We start from the raw sequence: 25,715 nt of genomic DNA on the forward strand, positions 1-25,715 counted from the left end.
CTTCTAAATGTTAAAACTAAATGTTTAAAATTTAATTTATGCAACATAAGAAATAATAATTTACGTACGTATGAGTTTTCAATCCTTGAAAATGTTCGTATATTTCAGATTCTATCGCTTGTAACTCGAAAACAGACAACTTTAAAGAAAAATGATAACAGGCCTTTTTTGTTTAAAATGATCTAAAAATCTAAAATAATGTTTTTGCTCTAAGAAACTTGTTTAAAAAACTTTTGACCAAAAGTTTCGCGCAGCGCTCTTCTGATTTGTTTAAGGTGGGCATTTTTAAATAGAAATCAGCAAAGAAACCGAATGAGAAACATTTTTCTTATGCGAGCGGCCTTACACATATTATGGCCATCATAATATATTATATTTTTGTTAATAAGACTATACGTCACTAAAGAATATTTATATACAAATTTTTTTATCCTGAATTAAAGAAGTAAAAAGTCTAAATAATAACGCAACAAATAAGAACCATTTCAATTAAAACGTATTTGTTATAATAATTATTATAATTTATATTTATAACATTGATCAAGTACAATCAGGTGTAAAATGTTGAAAGTATACATATTTATTTAATTTAAATGAATAACTGGCTCTTGAATGACTGTAACTACGCTCTCTTTTATTTGTTTATAATTTAAAGGTTATAGTCCAACCTGTATGGATAAAAATGAATGATTTTGAGAATTAGTGAATTTTTGAAGCCAGCACAGCGTTATACGTGCAACTCCAAACTATTGGCTATAAATCTTTTATGGTAACTTTAAGGTGCAAAAAACGGTGTTTTTCATTATTTTAGTTTTATTTTTTTTTACAAAACAGTCGCATCAACCTCTGAGGTTATTAGCGACATATATACATATACATAAGATAATTTATTTACAAATGTTAGATTTTGTTAAATACATTGATATCTTTAACCTTTAACTACGGGCTACGGTGTACACAGTACACCATGCGTGTTAAGTTGGTTGCCGTTTCTTAAAACTATTTTCTGCATTTACGGCGCTCGACGTAACCTATCAGTATCAGTATAGTATCAACCATTGTCTGTTACAGTCGATACGTGATTTTTGATCTACTAGTTGAGTTGTGATAAAAAATATCAAAGTGAGTTCCCGGACGGTGCCTTCAGTACACCACGCACATAGTTATATAAGTAAATTTAACGAATGTTAAACTTTAAATTATCTGCAATCGACTTATTTTCTGTGTAGTAAATGTTACGTTGTACTTTATATACAAAAATGTGAACTGGAAACTTAGGAGAAATATTTTTTATAGGGATCGAGTGCGTGTTAGAAACCCTACAAGTCTCACACAAGATGAGCTTAAAGCTATAGCTGAAGCATTATTCGAAGAAGAACCTGAGGAAGAAGTTAGGGGAGAAGAGGATGCTAGTTCGTCAGAAGAAGAGGAAGAAATTACGGAAGACAACGATTATAACACTGAGTAGGAGATAAAACTAAATGATAAAGAGTCTTCTGATTCAGACGAGAGAGATGGTGAGAGTTTAGAAAGCGATGAAGACGAGTATTTTATAGCGAAAGATAAACAAACAAAGTGGTATAAATATTTAGTGGTGAGCAAATGTAGCAAAACTTCCAGCAGAATATTTTAAAAATACTTCCTGGGCCAAAACTGAGTGCTAGACATATCACCAATGAGAGAAGTGCATTCGAAAAAATTTTTAGTGATGACATTATTGAAAATATAGTTGAGTGTACAAACTTGAAAATTGCAAATATGAGAATAAAGTATAACCAGCCGAGACGGACTAAAGACACAACAAAAAGAGAAATTATGGCATTTATCGGACTACGACTTCTTGCAGGAACTAAAAAGCTGAGTGCTGATTGATTTTTATTTTTGCTTGCTGCTCTAAGATTTGATGACAAAAATAGTAGAGGGATACGCAAGGAAACTGATAAGCTTGCTGCTATTCGAGTTACACTGGATCGTTTTGTGGAGAACTGCAACAATAACTACTGTTTAGGAGAAGAAATAACAATTGACGAAATGTTAATACCTTTCAGAGGTAGATGCAGTTTTATTCAATATATCCCGTCCAAGCCTGCAAAGTATGGGTTAAAAGTATTTGTATTGTGTAATGCTTAGACATTTTACGTTCAAATTTAGAGGTATATTGTGGTAATCAGCCACAAGGACCTTACAACAAATCAAATAAACCTGTTGATATTGTACATCGTTTACTTCAAGACTGAAAAGGGCAAAACTGGAACTTGACATGTGATAATTGGTACACAAGTTACTCATTGGCCAATGATCTTTTGAAAGATAAAGTAACAATGGTTGGCACAGTAAAGAAAAATAAACGGGAGCTGCCGTTGGAGTTCCTACCACATAAAGAAAGAGAAGTTGGATCGTCCCTTTTCGGATTTCAAAAAGAGGTAACTATAGTGTTATATGTCCCTGCAAAAAATAAAGCTATGCCTTTGATATCAGCCATGCATAATAATTCTGCAGTAGCTCCGGAGAGAAAAAAGCCAAATATAATTTTAGATTATAATTCTCACAAAGGAGGTGTCGACACAGTAGATAAAATGTGCGGTACATACTCGGTATCAAGGAGAACGCAAAGGCGGCCGATAGTTATATTTTTTCAGCTCCTAAACATCCTAGGAATTAACAGCCAAATCCTGTATAATGCTGCAAATATAAACAATCCTCAAAAATATAGAAGGATATTTTTAAAGGAATTATCTTTATCTTTGTTGAGACCACACCTTTCAGAACGAGCTGAAATACAGAGTTTGCCCTTAGATTTAAAACCATTTCTAAAGAAATATAAAGCTACTGTAGTGGAAAAAGAAGAAGAAGAACCACCAGCAAAAATACGAGGAAGGTGCTATTGCTGCGGAAGGCGTAAAAATAGAGTGACAACCATTTCGTGTCAGACATGCAGGAGAATGGTTTGCAAAGAACATTCCACCATTATTTGTCCTGAGTGTATTAACTCAAATAACCAGGAAGAAGACGAAAGTGAATAAAGACTCGTATGTCTTTATTTTTCTACCGAGTTAAAAATTTAAAAATTTTCGCATATTTTTTTAGTTTGGTGTTTCAATATGTAATAAATTACTGTTTTCGTTTTTTCTCACTGGTTTACCATTTTGAATTATTTTTTAGTTTTATTTTTTATTATATAATAACTAATTATTGATTAAACACAAGTTGTGCAATTTAATATAGTTCTAATTATTAAAGAAATTTTGTTTCTGTAGCTATTTGTAACTGGTGTATAGAGTACACCGCGCCCGTATTTGAGATTCATGGTTGGGCGCCCGTAGTTAAAGGTTAAGGAATTTTACCAAATGTTCAATTTTACAATTTTCTCCTAAGATTTCGTTTGTTGATCCGATGATGTGGTTGTTCTGTCTCTGCAACTGATATCTTGGGCACTCTACATGTACATACTTAACACTTAGTGGGATATTACAGTTTTCACATAAAGTGAAATTAGTGTGACCAATTATGTGTCCGTGGGTAAGTCGGGTATGTCCTAGACGAAGACGAGTAGCAATGATTTCGTGAGTTCTGTTGGGAATTTTAGATTTCCACGGTTTTACAAACGTTTTCACTTCGTGAAATTTTGAAGTTGAACCGTCGCACCGGTTTTGGCACAGATTTTCGACTTTCACTTTAATAAATGATTTTAAATCGTTAAGAACTACATCTCTCACTTCACTCGCGGTTTCACTGTTCCTGGCTTGTTGAGCTGTACGATCCGCTTCTCCATTTCCTTGAAGGCCAATGTGTGAAGGAACCCATAGGAATTGTACAGTATAGTTATTGTTTTGAATGGTAGCTAGTTCTTTTTTGATTAGAAGAGCAATTGGATGCTTCGTGTACAGTTGGTTAATGGTATTGATGGAACTGAGGGAATCGGTAATTATCAGAGCATTGGATATATTGCTGGAGTTAATATGAACGAGAGTTTGATAGATTTCGTATAGCTCGGCAGTATGTATACAGCTTAGGGATGGTAGTTTATACACAAGTGTTATATTTAGAGTAATGACAACTCTAATGGAATGGAATGGAGTAATATTTGGAGTTATTTTGTAAAGTTCTAAGGGTTTGCCTAACTCTTTCGTAGAATGGCGGTTTCATGTTCCTATTTTTAGTATATAGGTTTTTAAAACGATCAGAATTCCTGTTCCAATGGTTCAAATGTTCCTGTTCCGGTGCCAATTTTGATCCGTGCGGAAGCGTTTTCTGTGCTCATCTGTGCTAATCGTACCAGCTTTCCAGGTACCTTTCTACCATGGTTTCCTACAATGCTTTTCTGCTAACACAATCGTAAGCTTGTTTAAATCCACGAAGATTTGGTATGTATCGCGGTTGAATTCCCAGTTTTTTTCCAACACCTGGCGTAGGACGAATATCTGGTCTATAGTCTATGGTCGCTTTAATATTTGTCGACTATGAAAAGGCATTCGACACCGTAAATCAACAAAAAATGTTGGAAGCCTTGACAGAATGCCGAATTGACTATCGGTATATAAATATAATTAAACATATATACCAAAACGCAACAGCCAAGGTGATCGTCAAACCCAGAAATTCCCGATACAACGTGGAGTACGCCAGGAAGACACCATATCGCCGAAACTGTTCACTACGCTTTTGGAATATATATGTAAAAGGGCAAAACTGACCGACAAGGGCATAAACATAAACGGAGAAAAGCTTAGCCATCTAAGGTTTGCAGATGATATTGTACTAATAGCTGATAGGATAGATGAGGCCAAAGAACTTTTAAATCAGCTCTACCTTTCCTCGCTAGAAGGGGGATTGAAAATAAATATATCTAAAACCCAGATGATGACAAATCTTGTAGTCAGCGAAGATATATGCGTAGGAACAAGATCCATAGAACCATATAAATACCTAGGTCATGAGATTCGCATAGGAAAAGATAACCAAACCGTTGAGCTTCTCCGTCGTATAAGACTGACTTGGGCAGCCTTCGGCAAGCTGAACCATATTTTCAAATCGTCTGATATACCAATATGCCTTAAAAGAAAAACGTTTAATCAGTGTGTTTTGCCAGTGTTAACTTACGGTGCTGAAACGTTGACCATGACAAGGAGAACAGTTCAAAAGATCCGTGTGTGTCAAAGGGCGATGGAGCGTGCTATGTTGGGCGTTTCACTACGAGACAAGATCCCAAATCGCCAGCTACGACAAAGAACAGGAGTGGCTGATGCAGTAGAGAGAGTAGCAACACTAAAATGGAACTGGGCAGGTCACGTGGCTCGAATGACAGACAATAGATGGACAAAGCGGATACTGGAATGGAGACCAAGAGATGATGCCTACCGAAGTAGAGGTCGTCCACCAACACGTTGGACTGACGATCTAAAACGTTGTCATAGGAATTGGATGCAAGAGGCACAAGATCGAAATAGATGGAAAATTATGAGGGAGATCTATGTCCAGCAGTGGATAAGCGAAGATTGAATGATGATGAGTCGACCTTCCCGGTCTGAATCCACTTTGGTAGTCGCCTATTATTTCTTCTGCGTATGGAGTTAGCCTTCTAGACAGTATTATGGATATAATTTTGAACGTTGTATTGATTAACGATATTCCTCTATAGTTCCGACATATTTGTTTGTCTCCCTTCTTGTGAATAGGTACTATATGGCTTTCATGCCAGTGTTTCGATATTTCTTCTCTTACACAACAGACACAACAAAAAAACTAAAAGATTAAAGACTGAAAAACTTAAGACTATTAAGTGTTTCATTATAGGATATGAGAAGTTTAAATAAATAGTAGTTATAAGGATAACAGTATTCATATTTTTTCGTACATTTATTTTAACAGAAAATATTTTACTTTTTAATTCACTTGTTATCTGATTTTTTGTAGGTCTCGTGAAAAAAGGAATGAGCAGTTGTTGTAACAGGACAAAAGAATTTTTAGAAGAAGAAGATGAAATAAAAATTCTCGATAGCTTTAAAAAATATTCTGATAACAGTTCTCAAATGTTCCTCAGTGCACTTGAATACAAAAGTCCGTATTCAGTTTTCATCCACGGTGACTGTTGGAGTAATAATATGATGTTCAAATACAATGTAAGTAAATTAGTAAATACGGTACTGTGAAAAAAAGGAAGACTGTCTAATATCTAATTTTTTCAGTAAATCTCATCATTTTTTAAATTGTGTGATATGTGTCAGAAGTACTTAATATCCATATTTCTTACCTAAACCGGTGAAACACAACAATGCAACCGAAAATACGATCAAACTTACTAACGGCTTGGAAGAACACGGGTCACTAGAGAACACGGTTTTCGTCTTTGCCGTTTCAGACTGGCACACATTCACACTCAAACACATTCACACACACATACATACACAATACTCACACTAGCATGACAGTGAAAGGGGTCCTGTTTCTGATACCGAATCATCCTCGCCGCTGGGACCTCCGATTGACAACAGAACCCTGCGCATGACATGGGATCTGGGGTCGGATAGGGCTGTCCAAGTGACTGACGGAGCCAAGGTAACATCGAAATGGTAGCATCCATCACTGTTAGCCTAACACACACATATTCACACTGGGCTACCTGCGGCAATCAGACTCTCTAAAGCCGACGAGGCTTGACCATTAACGAAAACACCCAATAACAAAATTTTAGTGCAATACACTAGTTTTAAAGTTGAGTCTAGACGTAAAAACGGCTACAGGAACAATAGTAACTAGAGACACGATTATGTCGCTCCTAGCTCGAAACACACACTTCCTCTCTAGCAAGAACACCACAGCCAGACAAGCCTCTCGCTTCTGATTCAATAATAGTGACTACCTCTCAACAGCCTCCAAGATGCTCCACCACAAAACACCGCTACCTCAGTTGTGTTTTTCGACCTGTTTTGCTTTTGTCCGTTACAAAAACACATTCAACTCTAGCCTGAAGACGATCCAACGATCCTAAACGGGTACGCAGATGTTAATTTCTTTTCGTAATAAAGAGTTCCCTAACCTATCCCGCAAAATGAACATTGAGTCAGTCAGTCATTCAATAGAGGATATATTTAACAATTGCAAAAATTTTAATAACTCACGTTTTGCAGATGATACAGTAATAATGACGGATAAGAACAAATATTTCCTGAGAATTTAAAGGAAACTAAATTTATGATCATGACTAAACCAGCAGATGAAAACATCCAATTGATTATTACAAATAATTAGATAGATTAGAGAAAGATTAAATCATACAAGGTTTGCCGATGACATTGTGTTAATTGCAGATAACTTACAAGACACAATTTTCATGATATATTTGCTTAACAGACACAGTCGAAAAGAGCAGGAGCTCTTAAATATTTAAGAAAACTAAACTTACAAAAAATATCTTAATGAGCAGAAATATAACTATTGACAATATTGCCATACAACAAGCAGTCACTTACAAATATCTGGAAAAAGAGATCAAAATAAACCAAGAAAAACATAGTCTACTTAAACACTGATTAAGGTTAAACACAGACAGGGCAGTTTGCGTTGCGCTGCCTATGCTGAGTACCATGCGCCGTCGGCGGTTTTATGACTTTTGGCGGTACCAGAAATAGATATCTCGTGACTGTTTTGCAGTGGTTTTATTTGGTTGCTTTTGTGAGTGTTTACCAAATTTTTATATATATTATGGAAGCTATAGATATTGATAAATTAATTAAAATAAAAATTTATTTTATAAAATGTATTTTTCTTATATTTTTTTTGCATTTAAAAAAACACAACAAACGGGAGAAACATTGTTAAAAACTAAATAAACAAAATACATAAATAATGCATACATAATAAATTATTAGTTTTTCTTCTGGTGGTATGCTTTCTCTTATATGGGTGTTATTTCTTGAACATGGCTCTTTAATAATTTCTAATAGCTCTTGCAAATATTGCTTATACATTCGGATAAAATTAAAAAACTTTTCTGGGTCATCTTTAATTTCTTTATCTAACGTGTAAAACATTCCTTTATTTTTTCGTTCATTTACTATAGGATGTATCCAATACCTGCGTTTCTTCTTCTTAGAGTAAACTGCTTAGAGTCTAAACATTTTAATTTAAATCAATACATGTTTCATCATCGGTTTCATCATCTGCAATTTTATCGAGATATCGAAGAGGCACTTAGAATAACGAAAACAAGAAAAATCACGATAGTCCTAGGTGATCTCAATGCAAAGATTGGAAAGGGACAAAGCGGAAAGTGTATAGGAAACTATAGTCTGGGAAATCGAAACGAGAGAGGAGACCGTCTGTTACAATTCTGTCAAGAGCAGAACTTTATTATTACAAACACATTTTTTATGTTACCAAACAGACGACTGTATACATGGCGATCGCCCGCAGATACACAGGAGAAAGTAGTCAGGAACCAGATAGATTACATTATGATCAATGAAAAATACCGTAATGCTGTTAAAGCCGTGAAAGCATATCCTGGATCAGACGTGGCCTCAGATCACAATCCACTTATAGCCAAAATTACACTCACCCTTAAAAATATTAAAAGACATCAAAGAATGCCTACAATAGACACAAGAAAACTTAAAGAACCTAAAGTAAAAGAATGCCTCCAACATGAACTGCATGTGAACTGCAACAAATTGAACACAAACACCAACGATATTGACGAGTACTGGAATCGACTAAAAGATTGTCTACTGGAACCCTGTAAAGAAATATTAAAGACTTCCTCAAGGAGAAAAGAGGAATGGATGAATGACGAGATACTCAATATGATGGAACAACGGAGACAATTTAAAAACAAGGATAACAATAAATACAGAGAGATAAACCACGAGATCAGAAAGACGATAAAGCAGGCAAAAGAAAAATACTTTGAAGAGCAATGCAAAGAGATCGAAGACCTTCAAAATAAATATGATCTGTTTAACCTACACAAGAAAGTCAAAGAACTGGCAGGACTAAGAAAACAAAATCCCACTTGTGCAATTCTGGATAGACACGGTACTGCTATAACACATACGGACGAGAAAATACAAAGATGGACAGAATATATCCATGAATTGTTCGATGATGAAAGAGGAGATCTGGAGCACATAGAACTTACGTCAGAAGAAATAGGTCCATATATTACAAAAGAAGAAATATTGCACGCATTAAAAACAATGAAGAGAGGGAAAAGCCCTGGACCTGATATGCTTCCTATAGAAATCCTAAAAATTCTAGATGAGGAGCACATTGAAGTTTTAGTGACACTTTTGAACCAAATTTCAAGCGTATTCAGCGTTAGTTCAAGCGTATTACCCAAAGAGTGGTTAACATCTATTTTTATTTGTTTCCCTAAAAAGAAAAACGCAAGAGAATGCAGCGATTACCGCACCATTAGCTTAATGTTTCATACGCTAAAGTTACTACTTAAAGTCATCCATAACCGAATATATCACAAACTGGACATAGACGTTAATAATACACAATTTGGTTTCCGCAAAGGCCTAGGAACACGTGAAGCTCTTTTTTCACTTAATATACTAATACAAAGATGCCTGGACGTCAATCAAGATATATACGCATGTTTTATTGACTATAATAAAGCATTCGATAAAGTACGACATAAACATTTAATGAATGTCCTGAAATCAAAGAAGATTGACTACAACGACCTCAGGATCATATCAAATTTATACTATAAACAGCGAGCAAAAGTACGTGTTAACGAACAGCTGTCAGAAGAAATTGAAATTAGATGTAGAGTAAGACAGGGATGCGTATTGTCGCCAATTCTTTTCAACGCCTACTCCGAAGAGGTCCTGAAAAAAGCTCTTGAGGGTGAAACAGCTGGAGTTCCCATTAACAACATTAGATATGCGGACGACACTGTGATTTTAGCCGAAAACATTGAAGATCTTTAGAGACTGGTGATCAGAATAGCAGAGTATGGAAAAGAGTATGGTCTAACAATGAATGTCAAGAAGACGAAATTTATGAGAATATCGAAAACTCAAAGAAATAACGAGAATCTTCTAATAAACGAAACCAACGTCGAACAAGTAGACAAATATGCATACCTGGGAACAATGATTAACTCCACAAATGATCACAATCAGGAGATAAAAATAAGAATAGAAAAGGCTAGATCAAATTTCAACAAAATGAGAAGAGTTCTGTGTACCAGGGATTTAAAACTGGAACTAAGAGTTAGGTTGGCGAGGTGCTATGTTTTTTCGACCTTATTTTATGGAATGGAATCTTGGACCTTAAATGCTACATCAATGAAAAAACTGGAATCATTTGAGCTGTGGGTGTACAGAAGAATTCTGAAAATATCATGGACAGAACACGTCACAAACAAAGAGGTTCTGAGAAGGATGAACAAAGAAATGGAAATTTTAAATTCAATAAAAACAAAAAAATTGAAATATCTCGGACATATTACACGTGGAAAGAAATACACCTTGCTCCAACTGATCATGCAGGGAAAGATCCAAGGAAAGAGAAGCATAGGGAGGCGTAGAATGTCATGGCTGCGCAACCTGAGAGAGTGGTACGGATGTACATCAAATGAACTTTTCAGAGCAGCCGTCTCAAAAGTTCGAATAGCTATGATGATTGCCGACCTCCGCCGCGGAGATGGCACTTGAAGAAGAAGATGTTTCATCAGAATATTCATTGGTATTACCCAGTTTCTTGTGGGACATATCCACGGCACGGTCTGTGTCAATATCCGATTTTCGCTACTTTAGCTCATTTAGGATAATTTTCTACTATTGTTATACATTATTTGGTCATCTGATCAGTAGTGGTGCATTTAATCAAAATAATACAATTTAGGATTTATTTTTTTTTAGAAATCGGGCGATATAGAAGATATTAAATTGTTTGACTTCCAAATGGCTGCGGTGGGTTCTCCTATTTTGGACCTGACATACAGTTTCTACTCAGGAGCTGACGAAGAAACCATATCTAACTTGGACCATTTCCTTGACATCTATTATAAAAGTCTTAGTAAGACCTTAAAGGAGTATGGATGTAGTGCAGAAGAAATTCTGCCATTTAGTGAATTAAAAAAAGAATGGAAAGAACACAACGCATTTGGTGTTTTATTGGGGTTAATGATATGGAGTAATAAAAACTTGGATCCAAAGGACGTAAGTTGTTTTTTCAGATTTTTGCTATCACTATAAAGATACTATACTTTTTAAATTGGTTATACTTTGTATAATGATCAGGAGAATTAAGTATTCAAACGCAGCGCAAAAAAATAATTTATAGGTGAAAAATTTCGTATCTATGAATTAGTACATGAGAAACAGAAAATAGATCTTTTAAAAATACGAAGTAAAGATACAAATAGAATATAGTCTATGGAGATTTAATGACAGCAGTAAAAATATCGCACCCTCAGTGCAAGACTGCAGTAAATTAGAATAAGTAAGTTTCGAGATAAAGACGATTTTGTTTATTTTCGTGCTAATATCGGTGAAATAAGACACAAGTTTTAAGAAAAATTAGCATTTAATCATGATTTTGCATGCTTTTTAGCCTATATTATATTAACCAAAAATAGAAATTTAAATAAAATAATATTAATGCTAAAAAAATTAGGAATTAGGATATTAGGATAGAAAATAGGTTAAAAAAAATCGGTTGCCTGTAAAGTCGGTTTTACGGGCGAAGATTTTACGTGACAACGTCTTTTTCTCGGTAGAATATTTATTGATATGAATATTATTAAATTGCACAATAGGAACAAGGAATTGAATGAAAATAAGAATTGCACAAATTTTAACTATAGAAATATATTTTGATTACTAAAACATTGTACATGTAAACTTAAACTTAACTAATTTCTATTTGAGTGATTTTGTTGAGGATAGGACGATGATAGGAGAAATATGAAATGAAAGGAAGTGTTTCTGCTGTAATGTGTAATCCAACGCCAAGAACGCTCGAGAAAGACAGAGACACAAGCACGCACCGATTCAACGCGCCTAATTCTCTAGTGCTGCGCGCGCAGCGGACCGATCATGTTTGAGTGGGAGAGAGGCGCAAGGCATTCACCGGTCCGGCGGGCCTCTCTCTCGTTCGGTGACTCATCGTAACAGACGTGAGTGGGCGTTACACTTTTTCATGAGTGACTCCGAGCCACAACCTAATTTAAGACGTTGTCACGTCAAAAAAAAAATACGTATATATATTTTAAGATAACTGTTTTTCCTTTCATAAGAAAAAATACTTTTTGACTGTAAATAATTAGTCTTATGTGTTTATAATCTAATCTAATAAATAAATGGCCAAACGATATTGTACACATTTTATGGAAAATATAATGTCACACAAAGGACAAAAAACTTACATGAATAGATTGCTCTCGTAAATCTTTGTTTATTGTCTCGGCTGTTAATGGATTACGTAGACACGCTCTAGGTATATTAAAATTAAACAAAACAGACATATATACTAAAATAACAAATATCTTACTTTTTTCGTGCCTTTCATTGCTTGTTATCGAAACCATTGCAATGTTCAGTGCAAAACTGTTGTAACTCTGTTACATTAGAATTACAACACTTTTGCACGGAACTTAGTTCTGTGTAAAAAACGCAAAATAGTTCAACTGTTTTTGTTGTAATATTTAGCCGGTTAAGCATTTGAAAGTTACTAAAGTTTTACAGGGGATAGATATACATGTTTACAATCGAATTCCGTGATTCCACTTCATTTTCATAAAATTTTGAGTTACTGCAGTCTTGCACTGAGGGTGCGATATAATAAGATAAGTATGAGAAACGAGTTTATAAGACCTCCGAAAACTTTAACGTTGACTCACGTTTGACATCGACTGGACGTAGCTGAAAGGTATAGACTATACAACCAAGCACACGAATTTATAGCTAATATTTATTGTAACTTCAAAGTCTTAAATTATTCACATCGCTACGTGAAAGTAGAGCGTCATATCTCAAAAATGTGAGAAACGGGCTACGTCAGTCAACAGTTTTTAAATATTTTATATTTTTTTATATAATAACGTCATAAAGTTATTATGTTATTAGGCATATGGCCATCAGATGGTAGAATTGTCATTATTAATAATAAGTTAAACAACAGAAGTTTGTTCCGCATTTTGCAATACTGTCATATTTTGAGTTATGCCGTTTTTGCTCAAAACCACAACAAAATAATACAATACTTTCTGTGAAGAATAAGGCATTATATTGAGTTTGGTCAGTTTGTAAAGAAGTTAACGTTATATTTAAAATGAGTGCGTAGTATTATTTTGAGTTATTTAAGTATTTTCGAAAATAATTACCTTTCATTTATATTATTTATTATATAACTTATTTTTAGTTTTTACACTATAGCGTCTTTGTTCTTATTTGTATGTGAGAAATCTACATTTGTAGACGACACGTAAAATAATGTCTAATAACGAAGTGAATTATCTCCAAACACCGAACACAATCTTTTTATGAACGTCACAACTCAAAAATTGTATGGCCTAAAATAGGACTAAAGAAGTATGGAATTTACAGGCTAGTGCACACAGAAGCCAAAATATTAGCCTGTTCACAGTTATGTGTAAAGTTTTAGTTTAACACCTTGACTTCGTCACGTATCCCCAGGGGCATGTGCGTAATTTTTTAACTGTGCTGTGACAAAATCGGTCAAAACGTCGCACCGTTCAGTAGCGATAAAAATGGTATTTATGTATCATTATATATATATATTAAGAAATAACCATCGATAACACATTTTTAGTTTTCGCTACTAATATCCATAATATGAGACATGCCCTCAGAGATAGGTACCGCACATAAGCAAAAGTTTATTTTTATCATGCGTCACAGAACCCGAGAGGCATGTGTCATTTGTTTTGACTTGTCGGTGCTAAGAGTAGTGGTAATGCTGATTTAAAATTTTCAAATAATAATGGAACCTGGTAACATTCTCGTTATAGATGAATCCACCTAGGTACCCTTCAGATGGAGACTACATTTTCGTCAGTACATCCCCAACAAGACTCATAAATATAATGTGAAACTGTACAAACTGTATTCACCTAAAGGCTATATTTTCAATGTAGGTATCTATACAGAAAAAAATTAGCAACAACCAGATAATGTTGCACACTTTGAAGCAGTTGTTCTAAAATTACTTCAGTATATCATAAAAATGCTGGCAAAATATTATGTGCCGATAACTTTTATTTCAGTATACCTCTCGTTTAAAGACTCTTCGCAGAAAATATAATGTACTGTGAGAAAGGAAACAATGAAAGGAGTACCGCCTATTTTTATATAGTCCAAAAAGATTAAGCAAACAGAAGTTGTTGGAAAAAAGAAAGACATGGACATTATTAAGTGTGTAACGTAATATTTTGCTCACCAAATAGGTTATTATTATGTTTGGTTGAAAATTGGAGACAGAAGTTACTGGGGTAAAGACAGGGTAAGCAAAATAAACGAGACTTATGCGAATGGCACTCAGAGTTTATTTGGAGTAGCTGGGTCGTGGATAAGTGGAATGGCAAGGGAGTTGGATTAAGGCAACTAAAAAAATGGACAAACAAAACAACAGGAAGGACCTCTAGGAATTTAAAATGAACGCCGCTTCGAGGTGCCAAATTATAACGAATACAACAACTAGTTGTAACTATTGAAATAATTATTAGAAATGAAAAATATATCTTTTTAAATGAAACTCAAAAAAGGGGTTAAAAACTTTTTTCCTAAATAAATAAAAAATGGTTTAGACAAGTAAATCAAACATTTATTAAATAGACAATACAAAAATGCTCAAAAATTTTCTTCTTCTTGATGTGCCTATCCGTTACGAATGTTGGCGATCATCATGGCAATCTTTAACTTATCTGCAGCAGCGCGGAAAAGCTGCACAGATGTTATATTGAACCAGATTCTGAGGTTCTTTAACCAAGATGTTCTTCTTCTTCCTGGACCTCGTGTTCCACATATTTTTCCTTGCAGGATGGCTTGAAGGAGAGCATATCTGGATTCATTTCGCACTCAAAAATAGTGATTATATTTATATAATATAATCACTATATTATAATTATATTATGTATTTATAACACAAATAAAATACAGTAAAACCTCGATATAACGGACTAATTGGGGGGACCGTTAAAGCCAAAAGTCCGTTATATAAAAATATGTTTAAAATAAATCGAAAAAACTTTTTTTTTTAAATATGTACTGTATTTGGATGTATATAAAAAATTCAAAATACAAACAAAATTCTATTTAATTGACTTCGGACATTCGTCGTGAAGTGACGTTGCTGTTGATATCGACGCGCTTGCTGTCGATAATCCAGTTTTGAAAAGGAAATCAGGTTTCGTAATCAATAACTGTTATTAGATCGTCGAGATGCGATCTTACCTCTGATAACTTCATTTTTAGCAATGTTGTTTTGTCATCTTCTTCGGTATCATCACTTCTATCCTCATTTTTTAGGTTCATAACTTCATCTGCTATTTCACATCTAGTCATGGTGTTATACCCCTTCATCTACCTCTAGCCATTTTAAAACACCTTCCTCGGCTATATGTTCTCCGGCATTATTATGTATTGTCCTACAGAAATCAGCAACTTCCAACCCTTCCAAATCTGTGCATGCATCTAGGCCATCAAACAAATTCTTCCAACCATGTTTTAATGTTTGCTCTTTCACCTCCTCTCATGCTGTAGCAAAATTAAAAATTGTTGATTTTAAATTGTAAGACCTTAAGTTTTGCAAGGTACGCTGCCCTCTTGTATCTTCTGCATTATCTCCATCGATCAATACAACTATTACATCCTCTAAAAACTTTCTGCGATATATTCGTTTGGTTACCAAAATTATTCCCTGATCCATTGGTTGAATAAGCAGTGTTGTATTTTTTGACAAAAACACACAGCTAAAGTTGCTAGGTTTACGAGATATGCCAACCATTACAGGAGTCAATCTATGCGATCCATCGGCGTTAGCACAAAACCGAGATCCTCTTCTTGCTGATTTTTCTTCCAGAATTAGATTTTTCATATTTGGAGGCTTGTGTGCTTTCAGGCAAAGTAAGCCATAACAAACCAGTTTCGTCAGTATTGTAAATCTGAGATTCTAAAAGGTTCTATTTCTTCTTTTGGGGCACATGAGGCTTTGCCTCATTATTTTATTCACGATTCCGTGCTTTTTGCGAAAGCGCTAGAGCCATTCATCACTTGCTTTGAATGGTATGTCCATATGATTTGCTAATTTAATTGCATAAGATTTTAATTCGACTGCCCGGATCGGGACCCCTCTAGAACGTTGTTGGCCGTACCATTTTAAGATTGCTTCTTCCAGTGAAGTTTTACGAGCCAATTTCATTCGTTTTCTGAGATTGCTGTTCTCTCCTACATCACACATGAATGCAAATTTATTTATTTTGCTTTTGTTTTTTTATGTCCGAAACAGTTTTTTATGCCATATTAATCACATTTATGAGACACAGACGTTCCAGACTCCAACTTTTGTATAATATCTAGATTTTTATTGATTTTTAGATTGATTCTTTTTCGTTTGTCCATATTTAAAGGGTAGGATTGCGAAAATTTTAACTTACTGGAGTACACTAAATGTGTTCATTTACAACGAGTAAGCAAGTCAAACTGCTGTAGAAAGTTGCATGATTCCCCAGACAGCGTGGTAAACACCCATATAATCATAGAAACCTACGTGTTATTATATTAGGGAATCCCCTAATAATATGTGATAATCTCACTTTCCGTCTCTTCCCTACAAATGTGCAAATTTATATCTCATGTGTGTATTTTTTATGTTTCTCTTACAAATTTATTTTTCAGCAAAAAAATATATATATATTACTATTAGAAATGACTCTTATCTAAATTTTGTTGAAATTCTTTGTAAAATACAGTGGTATGGGACGGGTTAAGTATTTATAATATTAACAGTACGTTTTTATTTTGTTTTATATTTGACCGGATTTTTTGTCCGTTATATCCGAAGTCCGTTAAATAGAGGTCCGTTATATCGAGGTTTTACTGTATTACAAATAAAAATTTATCTTTTTAAATGATGAAAGCAATTATAAATCACAATGTTTATTTTTACTTTTCCATTAAAATTTAAACACAAAAGTTACCTGGATTTGCACTGTGGTTTTACACAAAAATGCTGGGGGTGGAAACTAGACTTCACTGGACAATTTCTGGGAGAACTGGGCTTAAACTCTCTGCCACACGAACAAAAGCTGCATATCACACTGCGAATTATTAAAGTTGGAAGTTGGAGCACTGGAACACAAACTTTAAAAACTTTTCTCCTTAAAAAAACTGAAACAGGTAGAAGTGAATGAAATGGCAACATGTGGTTATCTTTAAAATTCGGACTAAACGCTGAAGCCTACCGCTCTTGACCACGCCTCAGCGAGAGTGAGCACTTATCTTTTAAATTCATTTGCTTAACTTGGTATAAACAAAACACTAAACGGGAATATTTATTTAAAACGCAGTATCGAGCGGTTAAATGATCAAAGAATGCCGAGAAAATACAGATCTGTCAAATAATAGACAAACTCTAAATTGGTTTATTTTCGACCTCGGTGACGCTAAGATGAATTGAAAGAATTCGGATTTTTAATACGAACGAAAGTAAATGAAATACACTAAAAATATTCTACGATAATTTAGCAAATACGAGGAGATTTCAATACATATCCAAAGAATTTGCAAATGCCACAAGTGGATATATATATATATATATATATATATATATATATATATATATATATATATATATATATATATATATATATATATATATAGAGACTTATGTTAATGATTTTAAGTCTCTCAACCCATAGTAGAAAGTTGATTCCAACAGGAACTCACAATAGCACAAAAATATTGTAAAACCGAAATGTACAATTTATTACAACTCTGCAAAGAAAGGCGTAGACTATTCCGACCAGATGTCATCCTACCATACAGTGTACAATTACAATCTCTTTCTTTTACTATTTATTAATTTAGAAGAGTGAGACTTGGAACAACTATTGCTAATAGTTTAATTATATTCAATATGAGCTCTGAAACAAAAATGAACATTCAAGAATTTAGACGTCAGTTAGTTTATAATTCAGTACAATCACTTGAAGAAAAACCACTTAAAAAAAAAGGGTACATAATTTTAATAAGGAAGCGATAAAAACCTTGTACAGGCTATCGTCAAATAATAAAATCTGCAGGTTTAAGTTACCGTGAAGTTGATAAAAAAGTTCGTAGGATTATAACTTTTTGTTTCAATTGCACTGATCAACCTGGTTACTGTTTGTCTTGATTTTAACAAGGCACATATTTAATTATAAGAAGCAAAAATTACCAATTAATTTTAAAATGTGGTTGTTTTTTTTTAATATTAAATAGTTTGTTTTTATAGACACATTCAATTTTATTTAATTACATCTAAAAGAAAATTTGTTTAGCTGTTTGTACGAATCGCTGGCGGCATGTCGTGTTTGAGAGGAAATTAGATTAATACTTCTATAATAGTTTTCTTTGTGTAGTATATGCAAAAGTTATACTTTTTTGCAAGAAGTACTTTAGGATATAGCCTGTATTAATAATCATAATACACACCACAAGCTTTCTGCTTAATTTTCTATTTAACAAAATCTGAAAAAAAAATCAAAAATGTTTGCTTTTTGCGCTTATATTTTATGGCCCATAACTAGAGAGATATCGCTCCTACACAAAAACTTATCGACTATTAAATACAATCTAAAAGCTTAGTTTTTTAAATCTATATAACTACGCGTTCACCTTGATTAGTTTCACGTCCAGTCGAATTTTTTCCAGTATCAATTTGTCCAGTAAGTGGATACGATTTATTGGCGTCACAAACTCACCAAACCTTGATGCCATACTTGGCAGGTTCTGCTGGCATATATTGCGTGAAACGTGTCCTACCTCTAAAAGGAAATAGCTGTTCATCCACAGTAAGAGAATCCGACGGTACATAGTTACGACGTAAATGATCATTGAGAAGATGGAATATATCTGTAATAGCTGCAGCTTTATCATTTTGCAAACGTTCTGCACGTGTTTTGTCATTGTCAAACCGTAAGAATCTGCTGATGCTCCAAAAGCGATTTATGCCCATACTTGCTGGGTACAAAGGATGAGAGTCTGTTTTCCATAAATCTTTCGAGTGCTCTGAATTTGAATGCCCGTACTCCTGCTGTAATAAGAATACCTAAGTATGCATCAAATTCTTCTGTTGTGAGTGACTTTCAAACATTTCGAGGTTTGTCGGGGTTTTCAAAATTATACTTTTCACAAACGCTATTAGCTCTTCGATTGGTTTCGCGTATAATTATGTCACACATTACGTCACTAAAAACACATTTGAATGTATCTCTAATCGAAAGAGTTTTAGTAGAACGTACTGGGCCCGTTTTTTTCACGCAAAAGGTTACGTTTCAGTGTTCGACTTGCAGTAAACGGTTTTCGTTGCCAAATCGTTTGATCTTTTGCAACCAGAACATCACTTTGGGAAGAACTTTCTTGAAAATCGTCAAAATCTTCATCACTACTATCGTCGCCGTCGGTATCGATTTCAATCTTATTATTGATATCAGTAAAAACGTCCTCTACGTCAGAAGCTTTATCTCCATCCGGTTTGCTTTGCGAAACATAGTCCTCATCTGATTCCTGGTTTTCGATATTTTTGTCTACTTCCTCATCTATATCGTCTATAAATTGTTGCAAGTACTTCTGTTGCTTTTCATACGTCATTCTAAAATTACGTAAAAAAATAAACAGTATTTAAACATAAATTTACATACGTAAAAATAAACAGTAATAACTTACCTTCTAAATTCGCTAGCACTCACTTCTCTTCTTGCCATTATTACAAGTAATTACAACATAAAACACGCATATAGTCACAAAAATATTAACAATCTGTAAGCACAGTTAAATAAACACTGATAGCAAACAAAGAAAAATCCCAATTGTCTGTTATTTTCGGAATGTACAAGCGAAGTTTACCGAAACAATGCCGGGTACCTGGGTAGCACGGGTATAGACTCCCGTATCAGGTACTTGGGTATTGACATAACGGTTAAATACAATCTAAAAGCTTAGTTTTTTAAATCTATATAATATTTAACTAGCTGGAAATTAAGCATTTAATGTTTATTGTTTAACAAATGGCAATAATTGTCAAAAAAGTGCAAAAAATACAACATTTCCTTTAAATTTTTTTCACCCCTCAAACATATCTTACAGTCTTCATATTTCGTCATAAATGACTTTATAATACAAGTAAAACGTGTTTTAAATTTCGTTAAAATCCATTTAATAATTTGCATAATATTTTTGCAATCCAGGGTCCGAAAAAAACTGAAAAATTTGCAAAATTATGCTGGAATCAAAATAAGAAATTTAATTATTCGAATTTTTCACTTCAATTGCAATCGGCAAACTTGAAAAATTAATTAATAAATATAAAACTGCTCAAATAAATGAATTTTAAGAGGTAAATTACTTTAAAAATTGCATTAATTGCAATTTAAAGAATGCATCCCATTGCATCTTACCGTAACAGAGTTTCCAGCAATGAAAAAACAAAAATTAATATTCTAAATTTGTTAATTAAAGTGGTAATACCAGCAATTTATGTTAAATTCAATAATTATTGTATTTTGTTTTGAAAAAGCTGTTTGCATTGTAAAAAACAAATTGGTTAGTTTAAATATATTTTTAGACGTAGGATAGTTTTGTTTATGATTTTGCAGACTACTTTTTTTCTTCCATGTTATAAAAGATTATTTTGGACCTGGATATGTTTTCGTCCTACCTCGTATTGTGTCTTAATGAGATTAATGGTGATGAAAAATACTTACTAATTAAAAAATACAATATCTTTTATACTTTAAGCTTTTAATTTTTAATTGTTATAAAATAAATCTTCGGGATATCCAGGTTATTAAATGTTAAAATGTCGACTTTAAAAATCTAAAAATTAAGCTAATGTGAAATAACACTAATTTTACGTATAGTATTTTTCATATAAAAATGCGTGCACGTCATTCAAGATTTACGACGTCAGAACCTAACAGCGTTGCCAAAACATCAGATTAGTTAGTGAGGAATTTTTAAAATGTCAACTATTTGTCAAACTATTATATTAACACTGAATTCACTTAGTTTTAAGATTACTGCAACACATCAAAATACATAAGAAAACATTTTAATACAAAATTATATATTTTAAATTTGAAACTTACCACTTTTAGAGCATTAATAATAAAAACGGCCCGCCATTATTTCTTGTTCAAAAAAATCTGTTATATGAAAGCTTTCTACAGACTATTTAGTTGTTTTGGCATAGCACAATCACAATACACAATAATTAGTTTTTAAAACTATTAATCTAAATTTAATATGTATTTATAAATAGCATTTATTAATCTATATTATATTATGATTAGACTTCGGCAAATATGCAAATAAAAATGTAGAAAATATGCGCATAAATATGCACGTGTTTACCCGAAAATATGAAAATATTTTACAAAATATGCATACAAATAAATAAAAAAATCGTAAAATAGTAACAATTTTTTTAAAAAAACATAATACATAACTAAATATTTCCTACTATTCATTAAGATTTACATTTATTTTAAGTAACTACATCATTTTTAAGTATGAATAAACTTATTTAGAATTATGGTAACAATAAATGACCAAGTGGTGTTCAAAATTATCTAACAAAAACTTGTGGCTTCTGTCTGAGTACATATATTTATATATGAAAAAACTTCGTTCAACATCAACTGATGTAACGGGAGCATTTTTCAAACTAACCAAAACATTTGGTTCTAAATTAATTGTTTCCGAAATATTTCCAGCTAGAACACTGACTACTTCAGAAAGAATATGGTAACCTTTATTTTTTTCCATAGTAGCTTCAAATTGTTTTAAAATATCTTTTCCAATATTACCTCTAACGTTCCGACAACATGACGCAAATTCTTTTATTAATGCTGTACTTTCGAACAATGACAGTTTTGGTGATTCTAACTGAGTAATTGTTTTTTGAACAAAACTAAAATTTGATTTTATAAATGAAAGTTCTTGTTGAAGCAAGTTACTCTGAAAAGTTTGTTTAGAATCCAAAAGAGATTGGGAACTTTCATCTGTTAACGTATCAATTATGTTCTTTATTTTAACAAAATGATCTGCATAAAAATTAGCTGCTTCTAACCATGTTCCCCATCGCGTTAAAATAGGTTGTGGTGGAAGAGGAATGTTAGGTAGCATTTCTTTATAAAGTTGAATTTCTATAGGAGATTTAAGAAATACTTTTTTGACACTGGATATCATGGTATTTACAAGAGGAAACTTTTTTCGTATTTCCTCTGCAACTCTGTTTAATCCATGCGCTACACAAGTGACATGTATTAAATCTGGGAAAAATATTTTTAAATTTTGTCCTGCTTTCATCATATAAGGAGCAGCATCCGATAAAATAAGCAGTAATTTATTAGAAGGAATAGTTGTCGGAAGAAAAAAAGTTGCTAATGTTTCTTGTATAAAACGCGAAATTGTTAAAGAATTTGTTTTCTCAAGTTGCTGACATGAAATAAGATGAGATTTTGGTAAGGTATCTTCTTTAAGAACACCAATCAATAAATGAGCAATATACTTTCCTGAGGAATCAGTGGTTTCGTCTACAGATATGTAAAAATAATTATCAGTAATTTCTTCCTTAATATTAATTAACACCGACGAGTATATCCCGTTCACATTATTTCTTCTTAGAGACCGATCACTTGGAACATTAAGTCTGCAATATTTTTTTAGAAACGAACTAAAATTTACATTTGCTAATTTTGAAAGCGGTATGTTTGCAGACACTAATGCGCGACACAAGTCTTCATTAAAAGTTTCTTGCTCATCTAATTTTTTTGAAGTAGATTGGAAACATTTAGCCATTGAAGTTTGATGTTTTCCTCCTATTTTTCCTTTTTTTGCAATGTGTGAAGCACTTCTCACATGTTGGTCTATCTGAAATTTCTTCTCACATGCTATCTATAAATAAAAATAAAAACCTTTATTTTAACCCAACCTTTAAAATATAAAAATGTACAAGGTGTTTTTGGTTAATCAAATAACTGGTTTGGAAAAAAAAAACACTCGCTAAGTGTTTTAAATGCATTATTAATCCACAAATTAGTTTTTGTTACTAACCATTAGTACATCATATAACTTATTTTAAAATTCAACAAAAGTTTTTTTTTTGTTAATTCAATTACAATAAAAATAATTGTGTTTTAGAATAGCTGACTTCATAAAAAAAAGTAAAGGTGAAAAATTTTTCTAAATACACACCATTGTATTGTACCATGGACAATTTTTTCTCACTAAAGGAAGCTATTTTTCATTTAAAAACAACCTACTAGTACTAAATTTCAAGTAAATACGTTTATTGGTTTTAAAGTTATTGTTGTTATTAACTAAAAGAATTTAATTTTTTTTTAATTTTAACACCCTGTATCTCGAAAAGTAAATAAGTTTGACCCCTCATTAACTATATCGTTTTGTTCAATTTTTCGAGAAGTATCTACAGTCAAACGTTGTAAGTGTCATTTGGAAACACCCTGTATGTATGAAATATTAGATATTTAATAGAAAATATGAGATACTTACAATTTTGCCACAGACTGAACAGTAGATTTTTCCCATATCCATAGACAGCTCTTTATAAGGTTTAATCCAAGTTGAAGCACTGGTTGTTTTAGGCATTATAAAATCACAATCTTCCTTTTTGTTATGCACAACGAGTGTTTACGCTTTGAATATCAAAACAAAAATGATTTACAAATCTGAGCATCAAATTAGAAATGTTTAGGTACCTAATTCAATAAACTGGGAGATTTTGGAAAATCCCTAAATTAGGAACAAAACTATTAGCCGTTTACCTGCTGTTAAGATACAATAAATTGTAGATAGATTTGGGGATTAGATCATAAAATGCAAATGAGCGAACCCTTAGCGATTATCCAATAACTGAATGCCTCAGTGACCGAGACTTTCTAAGAATGTTGAGGGCTACTTAAATTGATCTTCTTTGAAATTGTAAATGTTTTGTACCTGTAGAGATTACGTACTTAGATCATTTCTTGATTAAAATGACTACAAAATTTTATACAAGAATTGAAATAAATTGGTATGTTTAAAAATTTTCAAATACAGTATAAAAATCTGAACTTTTATGCACTTTATGCAAACTTTTATACAAATATGCCAAAATATAAAATATTTGCATAAAATATGCACAATATGCAAAATATGCAATATGCAAATTTGCCGAAGTCTAATTATGATCAAATTGTATTAAAAATCAAAACATAAACAAAATTCTTATTCTAAAAAAGCGGCAACATTTTAAACAATTTTACCACACGCTGAACTGTCAAAAAATTTGAATTATTCCTGTATCAATTGCGTACAATTTTCTAACATATTTAATTAAAATTATTATTTTGTGAAATATTGGACTTAAAGAGTTATTTCATAAAATTTATATTAGTGATAATAACAAATGTTTTTGGTTATTTAATCAATATAATTCTAAAATTCCCAATATTATAATGATTACATTTTTCTGATTATTATACCATGTTGACGCCTATGATAGATAGAGCAGTTCAGTATGGGTTTCGTATTATTAGCTGTGTTAGGAAAATTTGAATTCTAAGATTGACGTTCTGAAAATTTTAAATATAAGGATATAAGTCTCGTCACTTTATATAAATTGTGACGTGCAAGCATTTTTATATGAAAAATAGTATATTACAATTTTTTACATTTGTTTAAAATCATCATTTTGGTTTACAACCCTACGTGGGTCCTAGCCTCCTCAAGAATTTCTCTCCAGTCGTCCCTATCCATCGCCTTTCTCCTCCAAGCACGTATTCCCATATATTTATAGTTTCTATAAAAACAAATTAAATTATGAACATATTTTTAGACACCAAACGTCACTGATCTATTGGACGCAGATTCCTCAGTCGACAAAATGAGCCAATCGGTACAGAAGGCGGATTCTATAGGTTTTAAAAGAGCTAGTTTATCAGTCATGAGACATTTGTACAAAAATAACTTTTTATAACTAATACCTTAGTATTTTTGATGCTTTGTAATATTTAGTATTTTAAGGAAATTTTTAGATAGAGACGAGGTGTATCTTTGTAATAAAGGGATTATTTCTTTTCAGTTTTAAAATCTTTTCTTGTACATACCCGCACACAGCAATATTGCTTGCCTGAAGAGCCATTCATGAAAGTACAGCAAATAACAATCAGACTTCCTAGGAGAATTATTAGTACCTAGCCTAGACTTTTTTTTTTCGTCCAAATGCTCTTCAGACCATCTCCACACACAGTTACACCGTCTGAGGTCTACTAAAGTATTTTCTACCTAAGAAGACCGCTTTGCAATTAAATGCTGGTAACTTTATTATTAGCGGACCAGATAAACGAAAAAGAAAGACTGGATGACTGCAAAAATCCTTGACATGATGGAAGACAAATATATAAAACTAAAGATACTGCCAAATACCGTGAAACCCATAGACGAATATGAGCTGAGAAAAACTAAAGAGAAATGGTT

The 25,715-nt window shown here is 32.8% G+C and overlaps 1 protein-coding gene across 1 annotated transcript in view; it reads left to right on the plus strand.

Moving 5' to 3' along the window:
• The window catches only part of LOC140440070 (uncharacterized), a 37,893-nt gene extending 12,574 nt beyond the window's left edge, over positions 1-25,319 (plus strand). The window contains exons 2-4 of the mRNA XM_072530339.1: positions 5,914-6,119; positions 10,875-11,174; positions 25,075-25,319. Of these exons, the coding sequence (XP_072386440.1) occupies positions 5,914-6,119; positions 10,875-11,174; positions 25,075-25,215 (647 nt within the window). The 3' untranslated portion in view covers positions 25,216-25,319. The remainder of the gene's footprint in view (positions 1-5,913; positions 6,120-10,874; positions 11,175-25,074) is intronic.
• The last annotated feature ends 396 nt before the right edge of the window (positions 25,320-25,715 follow it).

Source organism: Diabrotica undecimpunctata, chromosome 4 (genome assembly GCF_040954645.1).
Source record: "Diabrotica undecimpunctata isolate CICGRU chromosome 4, icDiaUnde3, whole genome shotgun sequence".
NCBI lineage: Eukaryota > Metazoa > Arthropoda > Insecta > Coleoptera > Chrysomelidae > Diabrotica > Diabrotica undecimpunctata.